The sequence below is a fragment of the Cebus imitator genome, unplaced genomic scaffold, assembly GCF_001604975.1.
Source record: "Cebus imitator isolate Cc_AM_T3 unplaced genomic scaffold, Cebus_imitator-1.0 Scaffold553, whole genome shotgun sequence".
Taxonomy (NCBI): Eukaryota; Metazoa; Chordata; class Mammalia; order Primates; family Cebidae; genus Cebus; species Cebus imitator.
In genome coordinates, this window is record NW_016107868.1 from 68,621 (window position 1) to 91,176 (window position 22,556).

The following is a 22,556-nucleotide window of genomic DNA, read 5'->3' on the forward strand; positions in this document are numbered from 1 at the left end:
TTATTAGAGACGGGCTTTCACCATGTTGGCCAAGCTGCTCTCAAACTCCTAACCTCAAGTGATCCACCCACCTCAGCCTCCCAAAGTGCTGAGGTTACAAGTGTGAGCCACCATGCCTGGCCCATATGATGTAAGTTCTGAATGAAACAATCATATTATAAATTGGTGATATAAATTTTAAATTTATATTATGCATTAATATTAGGAAGTATAAAGGTGGTCTGAAAAGAGTAAAATTATAATCCTTTTTTGTATGGTTTTTAAAATAAAATATCCTTTTTATTTTAAAACATTACTTGAAAGAACGTACTAAGAAACAGACAGGGGGATAAGGCAGGAGGATGGAGGCCAGAGTAGCCCAACACTAAGACTGTCGTTAAAAAAAAAAAAACTGAACTGCTCCACTACACGTTCAACACACTTCCCAGGAACACCATCACAGAGTTAAGAGGAATAAAATCTAAACGTCCATTACAATAGTACTTACTTAATATGAACCATATTCTTTTCTGACTTGTAAAAAAGAACAGCTTAGGTAGAAAATAATCTGGCAAATATTACCAATAAATTTCTAAAGGGGAATAATTTTTAACATAGAAAGGGAAGATGTTCTTGATTTTTATCCTCATAAAGAGATTAAAAAGGAAAAAAAATTTAAATAAGAACTTAAGAATGTTAAGATTTATAGTAGACACTGGAGATACAAAAGGTGGCAGGGTGGGTTAGGGGTGAAGGCTGAAAAATTACCTGTTAGCTACAATGTTCACTGCTCAGTTTATGGGTACATTAAATGCCCAGACTTCACCACTCTACAATATAGGCCTGTAAGAAATGTGCACGTGTACTCCTTTGCTACATAAAAATTAAAATGAATTTTTAAAAAGACTTAAAGTAAATAGGACAGGCAAACAGAGAAAAGAATTCAATATTCCTGAAGGAAAATTATTTTACCTCACTAGAAAAATAAAAAGGATAGAAAACCACTGAAGAAATTACCATATAATGTCCTTGAATGACATAAAAATGGGAAACTAGGACAAACAGTAAAAGAAATAGCCCAAATTTAAAAGAATATACAAAACAAAATAAAGATGACCTAAAACTTAAAAGGTATATTAAAGAATAAGAAATATTTTAAAAATCAATATCTTAATTTCATGAAAAGTAGAAAACTTAAAATTATTTAAATTTTTCAACGTTCACCCCCTACCCACCCTGCCACCTTCTATATCTCCAATGTCTACTATAAGCCCTAACTAATTAGAAAAGGAAGCACAACAATATTCATCAATCAATAAGGGGCGGGGGTTTAAAAATGAATTTTCTGCCAAATTATGATTTTTTCATTTTCATTTTCCACAAAAATCTCAAAAGAAAGTCTTTAAATCTTAAATACAAGATCTAAAGAAATTAAGAGACAGTTAACGTATTTCTTAAATAAATCGAATACATGCTTACGTCTTAAGACTCCTAACATACCCGGTAAATTAAAGTCACCTCAGAGTTCCTTTCTTTAAAACACCACCTATAAAAACTACTAGTTAATTACTTATTCAATACATAAAGATATGCGAGAAATACATACATTAATAAATACACAAACTATGTACACACACATCCTCATTTTTTCCAATATGCATTTTAGCCAAACACTCTAGTTTAAAAGTCATATGTATGCCACCGGCAAAGGCAAAACTCTTAAAACACAATTCTAACAACTTAGGGAACTACTTTAATCTTTGTATAAGTAGACAACTGTAAACTGAACTTGAGTTCTAGTCAAAGGATGCCTTCTTTAGTTAACCTAACCTCAATCAGCTTCTTCATTTTATATCCTATTTTCCTCAATTTACATTTTTTAATATTTTATGTCTTACTGTTATAATAACTAGTCTCATAATTTTTCTTTTTGTCTTAACTAAGATTGTAAGTTTCCTGAGCATTCACGCTATGCAACACAAATATCACTATTAAAGAAAGCAATGACATATTTTACCTCCATGTTCTTAAAAATATTCCCATCCATACTTCTTCCTTCTAGCCTCAACAATATCCATATTGTATGTATGCTTTATAAACACACTTGAGCGACATACACATACCCCAAGATACACTTGTGACCCAAAATATTTCTTTTTTCTACTACATGCAATAGAATTCCTCATAAATTTTGGATCCTCAGTTCTTGCAGGTCACTACTTGACTATAATAAAAAAGCATTTCATTTCTAAGTCTAAGAAAAAGGTATAGCATTTTAGATTTTAAAAATTAAGCACTCTCCAGAAGAAAACATTAGAGAAATGCTTCCAGACATTGGTCTGGGCAAAAATTTACTTAGTAAGACCTTGAAAGCATAGGTAACCAAAGCAAAAACTGACAAATGTGATTACATCAAGCTAAAAAGCTTTGGAACAGCAAAGGAAGCAATCAACAAAGTGAAGAGATAACCTACAGAATGGGAGAAAATGCAGACTATTCATCTGACAAGAGATTAATAACCAGAATATACAAGGAATTCAAATTAATCAACAGCTAAAAAAGAAAAAAATTAAATGGGCAAAAGATCTGAATAAATATTCTCAAAAGAAAACATATAAATGGGTAATGAGTATAGATAAAAATGCTCAACATTACTAATCATTAGGGGAATGCAAATCAAAACCATAATGAGATATCATCTCATCCTAGTTAAAACAGCTGTTATCAAGAAGACAGAAAATAACAAATGCTGGTGAGGATGAGAGGCAAGGGGAACACTCATACACTGTTTGCAGTAATCTAAATTAGTACAGCCACTATGGAAAACAGTATGGGAGTTCCCCAAAAAACTAAAAATAGAATTACCAGATGATCTAGTAATCCTACTGCTGGGTATATATCCAAACAAAAGGAAATCAGTATACCGAAGAATATCTGCATTCCCATGTTTACTGCAGCACTATTCACAACAGCCAAGATATGGAATCAACCTAGGTGTCCATCAATGAATGAACGTATAAAGAAAATGTGGTTTATCTACATAATAGAATATTATTCAACCATAAAAAAATAATGAAATCCTGTCATTTGCAGTAACATGGATGGAACTGGAGGACATTACGTTAACTGAATTAAGACAGGCAGAGAAAGGTAAATATCAATGTTCTCTTTCATATGCGGAAGCTAAAGCAATTGATCTCACAAAGGCAGTAAACAGAATAGTGGTTTTCAGAGGCTGGCAAAGGTAATGGGGAGCAGGAGATGAAGAGGAGTTTGTTAATGGATACAAAAATACATTTGAATAGAAGGAACAACATTTAGTGTTTGGTAATATAAGAGGGCAATAATAGCTTAAAATAATTTATTATATATTTCAAAATTTATTATAATATTTCAAAATATTATATATTTCAATAAAGAGAAGACTTGGAATGATCCCAACACAAAGAAGTAATGAGTGTTTGAGGTGATGGATACCCTATGTACCCAGATTTGATCATTACACATTATACATTTGTATCAAAATATCACAAGTACCCCCATAAACATGTACAATTATTATGTATCCATAGAAATTTAAAATAAATAACGTTTTTAAAAACTGAGTAGTTACAAGGTGAAGAGAACCAATGTTACAAAATTAGTTCTAGATTCTATACTCATACAAATGAAATCCCTTACCTTTTGGTCCAATCTTTGCAAGAATAGAATGAATCTGTACCATTAACTCTTCATGTGGGGGAGATTCTTTGCTGGCATTCATAAGTAACTGCAACAATATTTGTGAACCACCTTTGGTGACTAAAACACTCACTCTTCGACCTCCACCTATAAATAAATAAAAAAAATTTAAACAACAAATCCTCCCATATTAGGTATCACAACTTGTTAGCATTCAAGAAATGCTTAAAAGTGATGACTTCCAAAATCTAACAAATATGGCTGGGTGCAGTGGCTCAGGCTTGTAATAACAGCACTTAGGGAGGCTGAGGCACGCAGATCCACCTGAGGTCAGGAGTTCAAGACCTGCCTGGCCAACATGGTGAAACCCCGTCTCTACTAAAAATACAAAAGTTAGCCAGGTGTGGTGGGACATCTGTAATCCCAGCTACTTGGGAGTTTCAAGCAGGAGAATCTCTTGAATCCAAGAGGCAGAAGTGGCAGCGAGCAGAGATCGCACCACTGCACTCCAGCCTGGGCTACAAGAGCGAAACTCTGTCTCAATCAATCAATCAATCAAATCAAACAAATACCATCAACATATTTTGTTTAATCTCACTTATTTAATTAGAAAATGGCACACAAAGGGTAAACACAAATCATGCTGAAATTCTAGGTTCAAGGCTGTGAAATACATGGCTATGGGGTTGTCTGAAGATACTTGAAAAGATAACAAAAACAAAGCAACAACAACAAAGTATGACATTTCAGTTTCTAAATTCCAATACTCAGAATAGCCTCTATGAGAGTATTAGAAAATTCCAAATAAAGTGAATATGATACATTGTTGATCACTGTTTAGAAACAGAAATTAGACCAAAGAAACAAAAACTTACCAGCTGATACCAGCTCAACAAGAATGCTTAAGATATTAAGTGTAGTTTGAAGATCTTTAGTGTTCTGAAATAAATAGTTTATTTTATTAAAACATTGTAAACTTTTGATTCCCAAACTTTTGTATCCATTGGGAACTAGTGATATTTTATAAATGACCTTTCCAATTTCTCTAGAATCAAATGTATTCAGGTTTTCACTATTCTCTTATCATGTTAGTTTCTGTTTCCTTCTGCTTTTAAGAATGTTAATAAATTATTTTGAGTTATTACTTAACATCAACATTATTACAAGAATCAATTTGTCATTTTTCTACCAAATAGATAATAAATGAATCAAAATGTAAATGGCACTACAATATATGTCTGGTGACTACTCAATCACCTAGCTGCCCTCTCAGAAGGCAATCACATTATCAATTTCTTGTGCATCCTGCCAAGGATAATATGCACACATAAAAGAAATCCATGTAAATATACATGTGCATACAGATTTATTTCTCCAAATGGTATTGCCCTATAGGTACTATTTTGCATGTTGATATTTTACATATCAATAGATAAAGAGCTTCTTTATTCTTTTTGAGGGCTATAGGATATATTCCATTATATGGCTATATCATCATTTATGTAACCAGTCACCTACCCATGAGATATTTAGGTTGCTTTTAATATCGTGCTTTTAAAAGTTTCAAATTTAACTAAGTATATATATTTACACGTAGTAAAGTACATCTGTGTAAGTAAGGTAAATTCCTATAATTTCAAGGTCAAAGAATATGGGCCTTTATTTTAATAGATATTGCCAAATTACTCTCTATGAAATAATTAACATTCCCACCCGCAAATTCAGAAGAGTAATTATTTCCCCAAGTTTGGACAACCGATCTAATAAGTGAAAATGCTTAAACAATGTACTTCGGTTTTATTTATCTTATTAAGAGTAATGCTTAATCTAAGGTGACATCTGTGTTTCTTTTTCTGAGAACTGCCCATAGCCTTTACATGGTTTTTGAGGTTATTTTTTTTCCTTCCTAACTGAAGAAGTTCTTCACATGTCAAATAAATTATACAAGCCAAAATACTTTTCCTCAATTTTCCAAGTATCCATGGTGTTTTTATCCACATCCTTTTGTTAATGTAGTTGACTCTATCAATCTTTTATAGTTTCTATTTTCTCATACTTAACAAGCCTTCTTTGTTATAAGATTATTTTTAAATTTCTCTATCTTTCTCTAATATTACAATTTTATTTTCCATGCTTAAATCTTTGCTTCGTATGGAATCTATTTGGGTATGGGATGGAGGAAGTCAGGATTCAATGTTACACTTTTCCAGATAGCTTCCAATCACTCTATTTCTCATTAATCTGAAATGCTACCTTTATTAAATAGTACTAAATTCCCAAATGCATTTTATTTTTGGATTTTCTATTCTGTTATACTATAGTAGTAGTCTATCTTCTACTAATGCATAATTTCCAAGCTATTTTAATTACTGAAGATTTCTAATGTTCTTTGATATTTAGTGGGGATGGTCCCTTCTCATGTATCTTCTTTCTCAGAAATGTGCTTTTATATTTTGCTGATTATATCTCCCTATTTGGACTTTAAAAACAAAACTGTTGGTAACTTTTATTGAGACTCTAAAGTAACAGATCAATCTAGGGAGAAATGACATCTTTATGATGCTAAGACTTCCTATTGAAGAACATGAACTAATCACTTGTTCTTAGCATTGCAACTGAACAAAATACAGAATCCTGATTCTGAATACATCCTGTTAGTCCACCCAAAACTTTTACACTGGCATAAAAATTCAGCTATTGTCAATATAATATAGTTAACCAATATGTGTAGTAAAATCACAAATGTATATCAGCTGAAACAATAAATGATCATCTTCAACCATTTATTTTAAGCTGAAGATTTATTTCCAGCTAATGCTTTATTTTTTATTGCCAACTAGAATGGCATGTTAGGATTATAATTTACAGTTATCACTATAATCACATAAGGGAAATATACTTCAGTAGTCACCTAATACATATTAGAATATTTATACTACCATTCCAAATAGTATTTAAAAAAACATAAAATGAATTTCCATTCACTGGCTTTGTCTCTAAAATAAAAATTGTTACATATATACATGTATGTGTATGTGTGTCTGTGTGTATTTATACACACACATAGGCTTTTTCTTCTTCGGTATTGCTTGGTATTAGTTACATAATAAAAGCATGTCACTGACTTACCTCTAATGTTGACAGCAGAATTTCCATTCCTGTAGAACCTTTGGCTGTCATTTCTCTCCTCGTTTTTTCTGAAAAGTAGAAAATAATTTTTTCTAAAGCATAAATGTTTAAAAGTATGCATAGTTTTGATGCATATAGCTAATATGGATTCAACTAGTCTCCACTGGTCCAGTAAACACTCTAACTTGGTTCGTAGATGTTCTTCCCTCTGATGTTGCTAATTCTACCCTATGAGGACTTTGAGATCTCAGTTAACATGACCTTCTTCACATTTCATCACATCAGTCATGAACCAGGTGATTCCCTATTCATCCATTTAAAATCTTAAAATCAATAACATAGTACAGGTGCCAGAACTGGGGGTAAGGTAGGAGTCTTACCTCATCTTCATGAGTAGAACTAGAAAACTATTCATCAAAATGAGTGAAAACAAAACCTACTACCATGTTCCTATGTTTTCATTACATTAACACTATTTCAAAATTCTGTATCACACAAAAATAATCAAAACAAAGGAAAATCTACCTCTGAAACCATCTGGAGACCAGATCACCCAAATGATCCTTTTCCTCTCCTTAGGATCAGTTTTTTTAAAATAGCATAAATTATTTCTATTAGGTGAAGGTTTCTAGAGCTTCTTCACAATTCTTCTCCTTTGATTAACAGGAGAATAAAAGTACATCCTAGGCCAACATTTAGAAAAAGAACTCATATTTACGATTCCATGTGCTTTACCTGTGTTATCTCACTTATAACTCACTTTAATCCTCTGGGGGAAAAAAACTACTCTTTTCCAGATCTAAAAATTTAAGTTCAGAAAGGAGACCAAATCGCTGGGCAAATAAGTGAAAAGACCAGATGATCCATGTGTTTCTGAAGTCAAAACTTACAGTCTTCCAGCATTTAATGTACTTCTACAAGAGTCACAGGAATCATTCTTTTAGCAGGTCAAACCTGAATACTAATGCCAGAAATTCTTTTAAAGACAGTGCCATTTATTTCACATTTTGAGATTTTAAAAATAGAATACAAGCCACCTTCAATACAGTACATATTCCACAATGAAATTCAAAGGACTGATACCAAAGTCTATGTTCCATGTGGAGATAGTCAAGGGAATTTAAGAGCAGAACAATAAGCAGTGAGGCCTGATTAAAGGAAAATATCAACACAGATGGGAGAAAAACAAACTCAGGCTAAGCCTTTAGAACATCATACTTTTGCTCTGAGCAAATCCTGTTCAACTTCATGAGTCTGATGTCACTTGAAAATTAAGTTACTCTAAATCAGGAGTAAATAGAGGGAAAAATGTACTACAGAAAGGATATAGTATAATGGTATTTATAACAACTACTTATGACTAGCTACAAAATAAATATGCTGGAGAGAACATGTCATATTTATCTTAAAACAACAATCTCATGCTATCATGCATCATCTCAGGTTCAGTTAATGGATTTCAATAAACTGACAGAAATCTTGCAACTTTCAAAACAGAAACTCCTATTAAGTGATATGAAGACCTAAAACAATGTTCATCAATTCCTTGCTGCCACATTGCTAATGCTTAAAAGAATATAAAATTCACCTAGAAAAAAAAAGTCATGATAGTAAAATTAAATTTCTCCTTTTTAAAAAGTATGTCATTCCTTTGACAACGCAACCTATCCACTTTTTCTCCAGCCCTGCTGCTTCCACCAAAAAATATTGAGTTGTAAGATAAAATAAAACATGGTTTCAAATCTCCAATGTACCCTTGATGTAATATTTTAAAGGCCCCTGATTTAATATTAAAGCCAAATTATTTTTCAATATTAATATCACTACTAACAAGTCATTACATTTCCACCTCCATGAAGGGGAAAAAACTCTCTTCCTTTGAAGACAGCAGTGCAGCCTCCCTTTGTTAATGTTCACCACTGTTCTGTTTACACCTTACACTAAATGAAAAATAGGCGTTTAACAGTTTTCTACTCTATTCCAAATTCTGCCATGGCCTTGGGAGACTTCACTGTCAGTGTGGAAAATTCATTCAAATACCGAGTTCCATAGTTTCTTGACCTCATAACAAAATCCCTCGTTCTATGCTCTAATTCATCAACCCTCTGAATGTCCACTCTCAGGACTCAAACTTCTCTGCCTCTGGTATCTTAACCTCTAATCTTCCACTTACAGACCATAACCTCGTAACATTTCTATTCCTCTTTCCTTTATAAAGACTATATAAACCTCACTGTCACCTTTGTTGAAACTTCTTATCCAGTGCAAGGTGGCACTGTTTTCCCACAGTGTCAGTCCCCTCCATACTTAGCTTGGATTCCAAGTACACCCGCACCCACCAACTTTCCCACCACAAACCCTAATACAGAAGTGAATCCCAAAAAGCTGAGTTCCCTACTCCTACATCAGGGTAAAAATAACACCACAAGAATTTCTTCTCCCAATTTAAGACAGTTAGTGCCATAAAATTAACGAATTCCAACCTCACCTGGGAACACAAAACTACTCCTTTCACTTACCTTAGTTCACATCCATCACCATCCGCCCGTCATAGCCCATAGCTATTCCAACATTTATACTAACCCTCAATCTTTCCTCTCATTCTATGGACTTCTCAGAACCTACATTTTTCCTCATTAAAATGAAGCAAAGTAATCAGTTAACAAAGATAACATTTTACTAATAACAGCCAAACTCTACCTGGTCCTGGACTGAAATCCTTGACAATCTTGCATTCCTTCTCCCAGTAAAAGGCAGAAAGAAGTAAAGAAGTGGAGGTTCAGAAGAAATGTCCTTTCTTCTATGTTCTGAATTCCATCCTTTCTACTTTTTTTTTGTTGTTGTTGAGATGGAGTCTCACTCTGTTGCCCAGGCTGGAGTGCAGTGGCATGATCTCAGCTCACTGCAACCTCCATCTCCTGGGTTCAAGCGATTCTCCTGTTTCAGCCTCCTGAGTAGCTGAGACTACAGGCATGTGCCACCACACCCAGCTAATTTTTTGTAGTTTTAGTAGAGATGGTTTTTCACCATGTTAGCAAGGATGGTCTTAATCCTCTGACCTCAACTTTCTACCTTCTTATGAATCTTTAAATTCAATGTCCACCAACATATTGGCTGTTCCCCCCAACCAACAAATACAGTTTTTATTATTTCACATACTTACCAAATCTTATTTTACTCTCCCACCCCTTCTATTTCCCTCTTTTCTTTCCTTCTCAGTAAGCACCCCAAACAAGTACTCTATATTCCCTGTAATTATTTCATTTGCCATTCACATTATAAGAAACTACAATCTTCTGTCTAATTCTACCACTTGAAAGTGCTTTCGTTGTGATCAATAATTTGTTAATAATCCAATCAAAAAGATCTTTAATTAACCTTCCTAACACTTAACACTGTTGACTACTGCATCTTCCTTTGGCTTCTTTAAATATAATCCTTCACAGTTCTTATAATGCTATATTCTTTCTTCAACTGCTTCAATTATCTGAATGTTAGATTTATAGATAAGAACTTTAAAGCAGCTATTATAATAAAATGACATTAAGGTAAAGAAATTCACAATGAAGGAAAAGATGGGAAAACACAGCAGAGAAATAAAAACTACAAACACAAAAGAACCAAGTGAACATTTGAGAATTAAAAAAAAAAATCTGGAATAAATTACCAGATAGCCTGGAAGAATGCACAGGAAAGAGGCAGAAACTGCAGTTTCTGCAGTTTTAGAACAATAATTTAGAACAACAGGATAATAGTAATTTAGAACAATAGAATAATAGAACAACAGAAATTATCCTATCCAAATAACAGAGAATTAAGCTTAAAAGATAAACTTAATTCAACAATTGCTGAAAAAACATCAAAAATCTAATATATGTATAATTATACTTCCACAAGACAAATAGAGAAAATAAGGGAGAAAAAATTTTAAAGAAAATAAAGATTTTAATATCTAACTCTTGATAATTAACAGAGACTTTGGATAGAAAATCAACACTATATAGGAGATCTGAACAACACTATCAACTAACCTGACATAATTGATATATATAGAACATTTCAGCCAACAACAGCCAAATACATTCTTTTCAGGTACACATGGAACATTTTTCAGGAGAAATCGTAAACTAAGTCATAAAACAAGTCTCAAGAAATTCCAAGGATTGAAATCATTCAAAGTATATTCTCCAGCCACAACAGAAATTAGAAATCAACAGAAGGAAATTTAGGAAATCCTGAAATACTGAGAAATTAAACAACACCCTTCTAAAAAACCTATGGGTCAAAGAAAAAAAAATCACAAAGAAAATTAGAACATATTGTCAACTGAATTAAAACAAAAATATAATGAATCAAAATGTGTAGAATGTAGCTAAAGCAATGTTTACAAGGAAATCTATGGCTTTGAATGCCTCCAGTAGAAATAATGGTCTCAAATAAATAATCTAGGCTTCCACTGTAAGAAAATGGCAGCGAGGCATGGTGACTCATGCCTATAATCCCAACACTTTAGGAGGCCAAGCTGGGTGAATCATCTGAGGTCAGGAATTCAAGACCAGTCTAGCCAACATGGTGAAACCCTGTCTCTACTAAAAATACAAAAAAATTAGCTGGGTGTAATGGCAAGTGCCCTTAATCCCAGCTACTCGGAGGCTGAAGCAGGAGAATGGCTTGCACCCAGGAGGCAGAGATTGCAGTGAGCAGAGATCTCACCATTGCACTCCAGCCTGGACAACAAAAGCGAAATTCCATCTCCAAATAAAATTAAACTCAAAACAAGCAAATTAAACTCAAAACAAGCAGAAGGAAGAATGCAATAAATAAAAGAAGATCAGTGAAACAAAACAGAGAAAATCAATTAAACCAGAAATTGGTTCTTTAAAAAGAACAACAAAATTATTTTATTTTATTTTTTTAAGATGGGGTTTCACCATATTGGTCAGGCTGGTCTCAACTCCTGACCTCAGATGATCCGCCCATCTCAGCCTCCCAAAGTGCTGGGATTACAGGCGTGAGCCACCGCGCCTGGCTTAAGAACAACAAAATTAAACTTTTTGCTAGGCTAGGGTTTCTTAACCTCAGCACTGTTGGCATTTTGGGACAGATAATTCTTTCTTGTTGGGGGCTGATCTATATATTATACAATGTTCAGCAACATATCCAGCTTCTAACAGATTCCAGTAAGCCCCCCTTAAAAAAAAAAATTTACAACTAAAAATGTCACCAAACATTGCCAATGTCCCTCGGGAAAAAAGTAGGGCAAACACAATCACTCCTGGTTGAGAACCAATGAGCTGACAGACCATGAAAAAAGAGAGGACACAATCAAAATCAGGAATGAAAGACAGAACATCACTCTCTACTCTATGGAAACTAAAAGCATTATAAAGAAAGATTAGCAACGACCACAGGCCAACAAATTAGCCATTTGCATGAAAACAGATAATATAAATGTATCTAAGAAAAAAACTAAGGGGAAATTGCAAGAAATAACCATGTTCACTGTACATACGTAGTTAATGAGAGGCAAATTATGGAAATTTATAAGTTAATTGTGTGAACACGGTGTGCTGCAGAGGTTGGTTTTTTTTTATAATTTAAATGTATAAGTAGTATATGCTTGTTACAACAATTTAAAAGTATCTAAAATAAAATTAGGAGCTTACCTTATTCTTCTCCATTCCTATCCCAACAATATAGCTACTACTAACAATTAGGTATATATCCTTCTTTTTATTTTATTTTTTGGCCTGGTTCATAGAAATATAATGGTTTATTTTGCACAAAAATGACACTATACATATTTTATACAAAAATGAGACTATAAGCATTTACAGTCATATGAACTGAAGAAACTTGCTGTATGCAATATACTAAATTTAAGCCTCTAAGACAGTTCATATATTTCCACATATGAACTGTATGTTTCAACTATACTGTTTTTTTTTTTTTTCAGTGTCTACAATAAACTTTATTGGAACTTAGCCATGACTGCTTCTTTATGTATCATCTATGGCTGTTCTTGTGCTACACAGCAGAGACTGTATGGCCCACAAAGCCTAAAATACATCTATATGGCCCTTCCCAGAAAATGCTAGCCATTCCCTGCTCTAGAGCAGTAGCTCTCAATTTCGGAACCATCTGGCAAGTTTTAACAATAAGATTTAATTGGTTTGGGGTGAGCCTGGGTGTGGGGATTACAAGAGTCCCTATCATAAATAATGTATTATTCATAATAGCTGCATAATATGGCTAGAAATTTCCAGTTTGGCTATATCAAAAATTACACATTCTCTAAATGATAGATATTTAGATTGTTTCTTGATCTTTAATATTACAAATGATGCCCTATACTCTCTTTTACCAGCATTTTTATTTCAGTTAAAATATATTTCTGGGCCAGGCACAGTGGCTCACACCTGTAATCCCAGCACTTTGGGAGGCCGAGGCAGGTGGATCACCTAAGGTCAAGAGTTCGAGACCTGACCAGCATGGTGAAACTCTGTCTCTACTAAAAATATAAAAAATTAGCTGGGTGTTGTAATGCATGCCTGCAATCCCAGCTACTTGGCGGGCTGAGACAAGAGAATCACTTGAACCTGGCAGGTGGAGGTTAGAGTGAGCCAAGATCATGCCACTGCACTCCAGCCCAGGCAAAAGAGTGAGACTCTGTCTTCAACTATATATATATATATAAATAATATATGTATATTAAAGTAAAAATGCTGAGTCAAATACCAGGTGCAATTTGTTTTACTACACATTGCCAGATTATTTTCTACAAGTTTGTAATAATTACTGCACTGCCAACAGTGTATGAGAGAATCCTCTCCCCATGCCTTCAATAGTACCAGATATTGTCATTCTAATTTCTGTCAATCTGACTAGTGAAGATATCTTTGTTTTCATTAACAGTTCCTGAGCTGTAAGGAAGTAAAGAAAATTTGTGTACATTTCTTGGTTGTTTGCATTTCTTATTTCAACTGTAAATTCCAAACTTTCTCTCCCAAATGGGTAGCTAACTGGATTATCCTATAAAGGATGGGACAATCTTTCACTAACAACTTATACTGTGTTGGTTAGCTAATCCCAGGCACTATAAAAAGAGTCAGTTTATTACACACGCCATGGGACAGTATTCAGGAGTTGGACACCAGTGGTGGCTGAAAAGTGGGGAGAGGGTCAGTCTCTGATAGTGGTATAGTTAGGAGTATTTTCAGTGGTAATGCTGGAGTAGGGGCTTCCAGGTTGTGACACAAAGAAGAGTCTACAGTGGTAGGAACAATGAACAAAAGTGTTTATCTACAGGTTTGAAGGATTCATTTTCTTTTGTTTTTATTGGGTGTTTGTTTATTTGAGGAGGAAGTATTTCATATGACAATGCAGTGAATCTACCTGGCATATTTAATTTTGCACTGATACAATGAAATCCTTGTTCCTTAGGTGATAAGTACAATATTTCCAGAGCCTGGAATCCAATATAGTGGCTTTCTTAATTAAAAGGTACAGGTATTTTAAATTATGCAAGAAACAACGGAGTGGTATCAACTACCCTCCAAATCATGGGCTACATGGGAGAAAGTTATCAAAATAAATATAAGGGTCTATAATCAAGAAGAAGGGTTAATAGATACCGAGCTCTTGAAACAGTAAATGCCTGCCAAACTTCTTATTTGAATAACTTAAGCCCCCGGAATAATGAAATTTTTAAAAATTAAATAAGGATTATAATTATTGAACCTTAATTCTAACAAATACCTTTTATGTGCAGTTAAATATTAAAGTAGCTGCTGGTTTTCTCTTATTCAGAGAGAGAGAGAGAGAGAGAGTGTGTGTGTGTGTTTTAAATCATGCAGTTTTTAGTCTTATCAAAGTCCTTTTTACTATCTATTAAGATAATTACATGGATTTTATTCAACCTATTCAGATAATGCTATATTGATACGTGCCCTGATATTAAACCATTTTCTATTCCTGAAATGTATTCTTTAACAATGATATTCATATTTCCATGTATAGACTTAATTCACTGTTTTATTTGAGCCTTGTCACATTATGTTCCTAAATATAAAGTTAATACTATTTGTGTACTCCATCAGGGTTTTGATATCAATTTAGTACTACTGCCTTCATAAAATATAAAAATAATGTCTAACTACAGATGACATTTATAGAACATTTTTAACATTCTTTTTACATGCTTCTCGTGTAAATCTACTTCTCATGTAAATCTACTTCTAAGGTGGTACAGCTATTATATATTACACATCCTAGAAATTCAGTAACTTCCCTAAGATACCCAACCACTGAATGGTAGACCTTGAATTTCAAAGTGGGGACCACATAATAACCAATATTATATGCCACTTGATTTCTTTTTGCCAAAAATCTACATCAAGTAGCACTGGAATTAGGTGCTATTTGTAAATAGGGGCGTGGGGAGGGGCAATCATATATAAGTAAAATTATAATCATTATTAGAAACAACGCTTTAAAGATTAAGTTCCTCCAGAGTTATTCAGTTTTTTACTCTTGAATCAATTTGAGAAAGTTCTGTTTGTTTGTTTGTTTGTTTGTTTGTGACAGAGTATCGCTCTGTTGTGCAGGCTGGAGTGCAGCGGCCCAATCTCGACTTACTGCAACCTCCGCCTCCCAGGTTCCAGCGATTCTCCTGCCTTAGCCTCCTGAGTAGCTGGGACTACCGGCGCACACCACCATGCGCAGCTAATTTTTATATTTTTTAGCAGAGATGGGGTTTCACCATATTGGCCAGGCTGGTCACAAACTCCTGACCTTGTGATCTGCCTGCCTCGGCCTTCCAAAGTGCTGGGATTACAGGCATGAGCCACCGCGCCCAGCCTGAAAGTTCAATTTTTAAGGAAAATCATCCATTCATTAAAAGTTTGGACATTTTTAGCATCCACTGTTAAAGAATTAAAAAAGCATTTCAAAAACAAAAGAAGGGATCAATGCTTACCCTGACTCTGAGCCAGATGAAGAATTTTTGATGTAACATATCGGGCAGCATCTGATTCTGAGGATTCAGCATTGATCTTCTCCAGCTGAGCCAGGAGTCCCACAATCCTAGAATTATTGGTAAGGCTAAAAAGAATATAGGATGTTAGGGCTCATTCTAAATCAACTGTGAATATTCAATACTATAAAGATCACTGTTTAAAAACAATTCTACTCTTTTAAAAACAGTAAGCATTTACACATTACGCTTCCTTACTCTGTTCTACAGCTTAATATTATTAAAATTCTACTGACTTAAGTGAGTAACACATTCTATTTCAGAAAACTGTAAGTCACAAATATCCCTGTTCAGTAATCTTACATCACACACGCAAAGTTCACCTTTTCACCCTCAAAGGCCTTTTACACTTACTCTGCTCTCCTCAAAACTCTGATAATCCTTCCTCCCATCCCACTGCATTCTCAGTTAGTGCCCTGCTTCATAACTGGTATAAATCTAGCTAGAATACACACATCTTCCTGTCATCAGATCCTTAAGCCTACCTATCCTCCACTTTTCTTCCCTGTTCCTATTTATCATACAAATATTTGTACTTATGGTACTATTCTAGGTGTTGCCAACATAGTATAAACAAAACAAGCAAAATTTCCTGCCCCACATAGAGTGTACATTCTTATGGTGAGAAACACGTCAGTAAGTAAATATGTACATTTTATATGTCAGGTGATAGAAGTACTATGGAGAAAAAGCACACTGGGGGAATAAAAAGTGTGGGGGAGAGTGGTCGGAGAAGACCTCACTGAGAAAGTACCATTTAAGAACAGGCCTGAGCCAGGCACAGTGGCTCACGCCTGTAATCCCAGCACTTTGGGAGGCCAAGGCGGGTGGATCACAAGGTCAGGAGATCGACACCATCTTAGCCAACATGGTGAAACGCTGTCTCTACTAAAAATACAAAAAAATAGCTGGACATGGTGGCGCACACCCGTAATCCCAGGTACTTGGGAGGCTGAGGCAAGAGAACTGCTTGAACCTGGGTGCCAGAGGTTGCATTGAGCCGAGATCACGCCTCTGTACTCCAGCCTGGCAACAGAGTGAGACTGTCTCAAAAAAACAAAAAAGAAAAAAACAAAAAAGAACAGGCCTGAAAGAAGTAAGATAGTAAGCCGTGCAGATACCAGCAAAAAGAGCTGTCCAGAAAAAGGGAGGCACAAACTCCATGATTCCTGGGCAGGAGCAAACCTGCCATATTCTATGAACAATGAGGTGGCCAGTGTGGCTGGAGGAGACAGTAGTGAGGAAAGAGGTCAGAGTTGGGGTGGGCATGGGAGAGAACAGAGAAAAATAGCAGATTAGTTAGAGTTTTGTAAGCAATTTTAAGGACTTTGGCTTTTACAATGGGTGAGATGGGAAATTTTTTAGCAGAAGAGTTACATGTTCTCACTTTTAACGGGCTCTCTTTGGCTGGTATGTAGAGATTCAAAGAACAATCCATTGGTACACTTGCTCCCAGTCCCTTTCATTCTCAAAGTACTCGCTTTCTCTTTCAATTATACTTTCTCTGATCCCTCATCTATCTCTCCCCTCCACTAAGCAGACTTGTATGCTTCATCATCATCACAAGTATGATCTAGGAGCTCCTACCAGCTGTTTCTCTGATACTCCTCCAAAGAGAAGTATATACTGCTCTCACCATTTCCCCACATATTGTTCACTTTTCAAACCACCAGGTTGCCATCTGAACTCTGAGATCTCCTAAAAGCCTCCTGTGGTCACTTCTATCCCCAACATATTCACATCTCTGCACCATACAAACCAGTCATCTCCTCTTTTCTTCAAACACTTTCTTGCAATTCAATGATTCTATACATGCCTGATTTTCCTCCTCTTGCCCCTTGAGATGCCCTCTGACACACCTCTAGATACTGACATCTCCCCAGCGGTTCTGTCCTAGCCCACTTCTCTTCACTCACTACACTTTTCCCTTGAGCGATCTCACCAGCCTGGGCAACATAGACTGTCTCCACGAACTTGCCCCAACCCTCCCCGCCGCAACCCCAGAACCCTGTGGATCCTGCCTCTCCCCGCCCNAAAAAAAAAAAAAAAAAAAAAAAAAAAAAAAAAAAAAAAAAAAAAAAAAAAAAACTGTCTCCACAAAAAAATTTAAAAATTAGGTAGTGAAAAAAAAAGTTATAATCCGCATGGTACTTGGCTCTACGTTCAACAGCAGCCTCAACCTCTGATAGCTTCACCAACCTCATGAGCCCAATATAAAACTTCTGTTCCTCCTCTCAACCTATTCCTCTTCCAATCTTAACCTTCTCCAATTCACATGAATTCAGGTGCTCAAGATAAAAATCTAGACTCCTCTTTCCACACTGCAACCCAATATAAGCTCTATCTGTAAAATACCTCAAATCCATTCACTTCTTTCCATATCTACTGTTACTACCCACATCCAAGCAATCATCATCTCTCACAGCCTCATGGCTAGACTGCTTCCCTTCTTGATGCCCAATAATCCATTTCCACACAGTAATTTTTTTAACTTTTTATTTTTAAATAATTAGCGATTCATAGGAAGTTGCAAAAATAGTAGACTGGTCCTTTATAACCTTCACTCAGTTTCCCCAAGTATTACATTTCACATAACTATAGGACAATATCAAAACCAGGAAAACTGACATTGGTAGGTGTATAGTTCTGTGCCATTTTATCACATGTGTAGATTTGTAATCACAAATGTAATCAAGTTGCAAACAAATTATAAACCAATGGCTTCCCATTAGACTTCACGCAAAATCTTAGTTTCATATCGCAGCCCAATATAACAGGCCCTGTGTCAGCAAGCCCATGTACCTCTCAGTCTATTCCTTATAAGATTCCCTACATTCACTAGGATTCAGCCACAGTGGACTTTATCAGTTCCTTGAATACAGCAAGGTTTCTCTCTGACCTCCTAGTCTTCATATTTCCCATCCTCTCCATATAGAGGACTATTCTTCAAGCTTTTCACTAGGCTGGCTCCTTCTCATTTCAACTTGCAACCAAAATATAGTGCCCACTTCCACTAGCCCTTCCACTTCCAATAGCAAAATGTATTTATACAATTTATCAATATTTGAAATTATGTAAGTTTCACAAAGGTAAAGACTTTGCATATCTTATTCTATACACCCAGTACTTAGAACAGTAGCTAACACAGAATAGGTAATACATAACTATGCTTCAAAATGAACAAAAAAATTGAAAACATATAGAAAAATTATATTTACTATACTTTTTTGGATTAACAATTGAATCCAATGCTTTAAATTTGTAGGTATTTTACCATAAAAGGTGACTAAAGGCTGAAAAAATATATTGAACCTATTATTTGAAAACATAACTAATATATAGATATAATTTGAATGTTTGTCCCCTCCAAATCTCATGTTGAAATATAATCCCCGATGTTGAGGGTGGGGACTAGTGGGAGGTGTTCAGATCATGGAACAGATTGCCCATTAATGGCTTAGTACCTCCCCACGGTAATGAGTCAGTTCTCACTCTGAGTTCACATGAGGTCTGGTTGTTTAAAAGAGTGTGGCACCTCCTCTGTCTGTCTGTCTCTCTGTCTCTGTCTCCCTCTCTCTCTCTCTCTCTCTAATTCCTACTATCACCATGTGACACACCAGCACCCCTTTAACCTTCCACCATGATTGTAAGCTCTCTGAGTCTTTACCAGTGCCATGCTTCTTGTACAGCCTGCAGAACCATGAGACAATTAAACCTCTTTTCTTTATAAACTGATCAGTCTCAGGTATTTCTTTATAACAACACAAAAAAGGACTAGCACACATACCATTTAAAAATAAGTGTATACAATATTTACCAATTTTTCAGCTAGCCAACATAGTACAGAAATTAAAATAATCCATGTTGTATTTTTAATTTTTTATTTCTTTGGTGATCAGTAAAACAGGTTTTCATTATATTATAACTCATTTTAGTTTTCATAAGCATTTCATAATTTTAAAATTAACTTCTACAGAGATTCGGAGAAATTAAAATAAATGTCATTATGTATAAATCTTGAAATAAACTTCAAAAGTATGTACAGCATATAATTAACAAAGTTTTAAATATGCAAATTCAAAACAATATATTATTGTGTGTATATATAAATGCATACATACATATATATACACACATATACATTCATGGAAATATTGAACATAAAATTCAGAATAGGAATGACCTACAGGGATGAAAGAGAAAAATGTCACTAGATTACAGTCCATGTTGTATTTTTAATTTTTTATTTCTTGGGTGATCAGTAAAACAGGTGTTCATTATATTATAACTCATTTTAGTTTTCATAAGCATTTCATAATTTTAAAATTAAAAACTTCTACAGAGATTAAACATAAGCTTATATGTTTAAATTTTTACAGATTTTCTTCCAATGTTGCAGAAGAGGGGATGGTTCCTTAAAATTGTCCCTCATAAATATGAATGAGCAAAAACTTTTTAACATTATCGAAAATTCCAAACAGGAACAAAGGAAAAACAATAGTATAATGAACCATCGTATACCTATTACCCAGCTTCAATAGTTACCAATTCAAGGACAATCATATTTCATACATACTCCCCTGCAATTTTGAAGCAGATTTCAGGGAGATAACTTCCTCTGAAAAAAATCTTTGGCACTATTTTCTGAAATGTAAGAACTCTTTCAAAACATGTAACTACAACATGACTACGATATCCAAAATAATAACATAATCCTTGAATATCAAAATCCAATCTGCATTCAAATTTCCCAAATTCTCTCTCATTTTCTTTAAGTTAGTTTACAGAAGTCAAAAACCAAAGAAGGTCTATAAATTGCATTTGTCTTTTAATCCATAGGTTTATTACTACTTTTTTGCTTGAAATTATTGGTTGAAAACCTTGTTTGTACTATAGTTTCCCACATTCTGGATTTTGCCATTACTCACCCACCATATCATCAATGTGTTTCTCTACCCTCTATACATATTTTCTGCAAACTGATAGTTGGATCTAAGGGCCTAATCTGATTAAGATCTGATTTGCTGACAAGAATTCTGTATAAATGATACTATACTCTTCCATAGGGAGGCAAGTAGTATCTGGTTATCTTTTATAATATAAGAAGGCATTGAACACCATTGCCTAGATTCATCACTTCATTAAGGGTTGTTAAACAGTGATACTCTGTCATTCCATTTCTTCTTCATATAGAGGATTATGGACAATTTCATAAACATTCCACATTTGGTATATAGGTATAATTCATAAAATAAAAGCAAAAAAAAATGCTGGATTTTTAATTTACTTGTATTTACCAGTTTTCAGAAGAATGAGTTCATGTCTTAGCCTTCACAGGTGACCAATGAAGTATTTTGATTTCATGTATCAGTATGAACTCACATATTTAAAGATATTTGACATATTTTATCTGCTGCAGTTATTAATTCTCAAACTGTCCCATTTTTTATCAATAGCAGCCTCTTCAAGTTGGCTTCTGAGCCCTTTTGATACAATCCTAATATCTGAGAGATAGCATATTGGCTTTCGAATCTGACAAGGCTCTTATTGCTGACCAGTAGTTCTCAAAGTGTGGTCTAAAAAATGCCAAGGGTAAGGACATGCAGGACTAGGATACAGAAGCAAGCCAATGCGCCAACAGCAGGGATAGCCAGGGTGGTCACGGCCACACCCGGGCGAGGGAATAGTGGCAGCTCCAGCTGGTGGAGCTCCCTGTGTCACGCGGGCACTGCATGCACCAAGTCCCGGCAGAGACGCTGCATTGGGGGGCCAGAAATGCGGCCACACATATTCACCCTTAGCTTGGCTTTCCCGGCCCCCTTGGAGATAGAAATCACCCATGGTTCCCTGGATCTGGATGCTGAGCCCCACCAAAGGGTGGCTAGGAAGGCTCTCACAGTTAGCGGCAGGATCCTGGCCATTCCCTGGAAAGCTTAAGGCAGTCACCTGCTCCGAATCTCTTTCATCAACTTTCTCCACCAGCTTTCCTTGGTTGTGCAGACCATGCAGCACTTTGGGCCCCTGTTTTCTGCTAAGCTTGGCCTGGGAAAATGGGGTAAGGTCTAACCTTGCATCTCCTCCTAGGTAGTGCATTCATCCTTCCCTAGGGCAGGAATTCCCACAGTTGCTACTTACCTGTGAGGGCCTCATGATCCACCTGTACTGGCCCTTGGGTGCTCAGGGGACCCTTGTTTTATCTGGTTCTTAAATGTCTGTTACCACAGAAAATAAAACTGAGCTACTAAAAAAAATTTTTTTTAAATAAAATGCTAAGAGTACCTGAGACCCTTTCAGAAAATGTGCAAAGACAATTTTTATAAAAATACTAAGACATTATTTATCTTTGACACTGTGTTGACATTTGTACTGATGGTCCAAAGGCAATGATGGGTAAAAAGTTGGTATCGCAGCAAAATCAAAGTAGTGACACAAACTGTTCTAGTAGCACATTTTTCACCACCACGCACTTGTAGTTTAAAGAGAATGCCAGCTTTATCCATGAGTATACATTATCTTAATAGTCTGTGTGCATAAAAATATTTCTGCCGCACATTGAAATATGACAGTTAATGTGGGAGAAAATACATCCGTCTGAATGACAAGCTAAACTAGCCATTTTTTCCACAGAACATCATTTTTACTTAAAAAGAAATGATGGACAAACAATGATTATTCAGACTGGGATATTTTGCCAGACATTTTCTTTTCTTTCTTTCTTTCTTTTTTTTTTTTT

At 35.1% G+C, this 22,556-nt stretch overlaps 1 protein-coding gene across 3 annotated transcripts in view; it reads right to left on the minus strand.

Annotated features, from left to right (window-relative positions):
* Positions 1-22,556, minus strand: part of AGTPBP1 (ATP/GTP binding protein 1) — a 121,712-nt gene that overhangs the window by 51,825 nt on the left and 47,331 nt on the right. For 2 of the 3 annotated variants that reach the window (XM_017515616.1, XM_017515615.1), the window contains exons 3-6: positions 15,767-15,891; positions 6,790-6,857; positions 4,536-4,599; positions 3,661-3,807 (exon numbers count right to left, since the gene is read on the minus strand). In XM_017515616.1, the coding sequence (XP_017371105.1) occupies positions 3,661-3,807; positions 4,536-4,599; positions 6,790-6,857; positions 15,767-15,891 (404 nt within the window). The remainder of the gene's footprint in view (positions 1-3,660; positions 3,808-4,535; positions 4,600-6,789; positions 6,858-15,766; positions 15,892-22,556) is intronic. The other variant, XM_017515618.2, reaches the window with a different exon arrangement.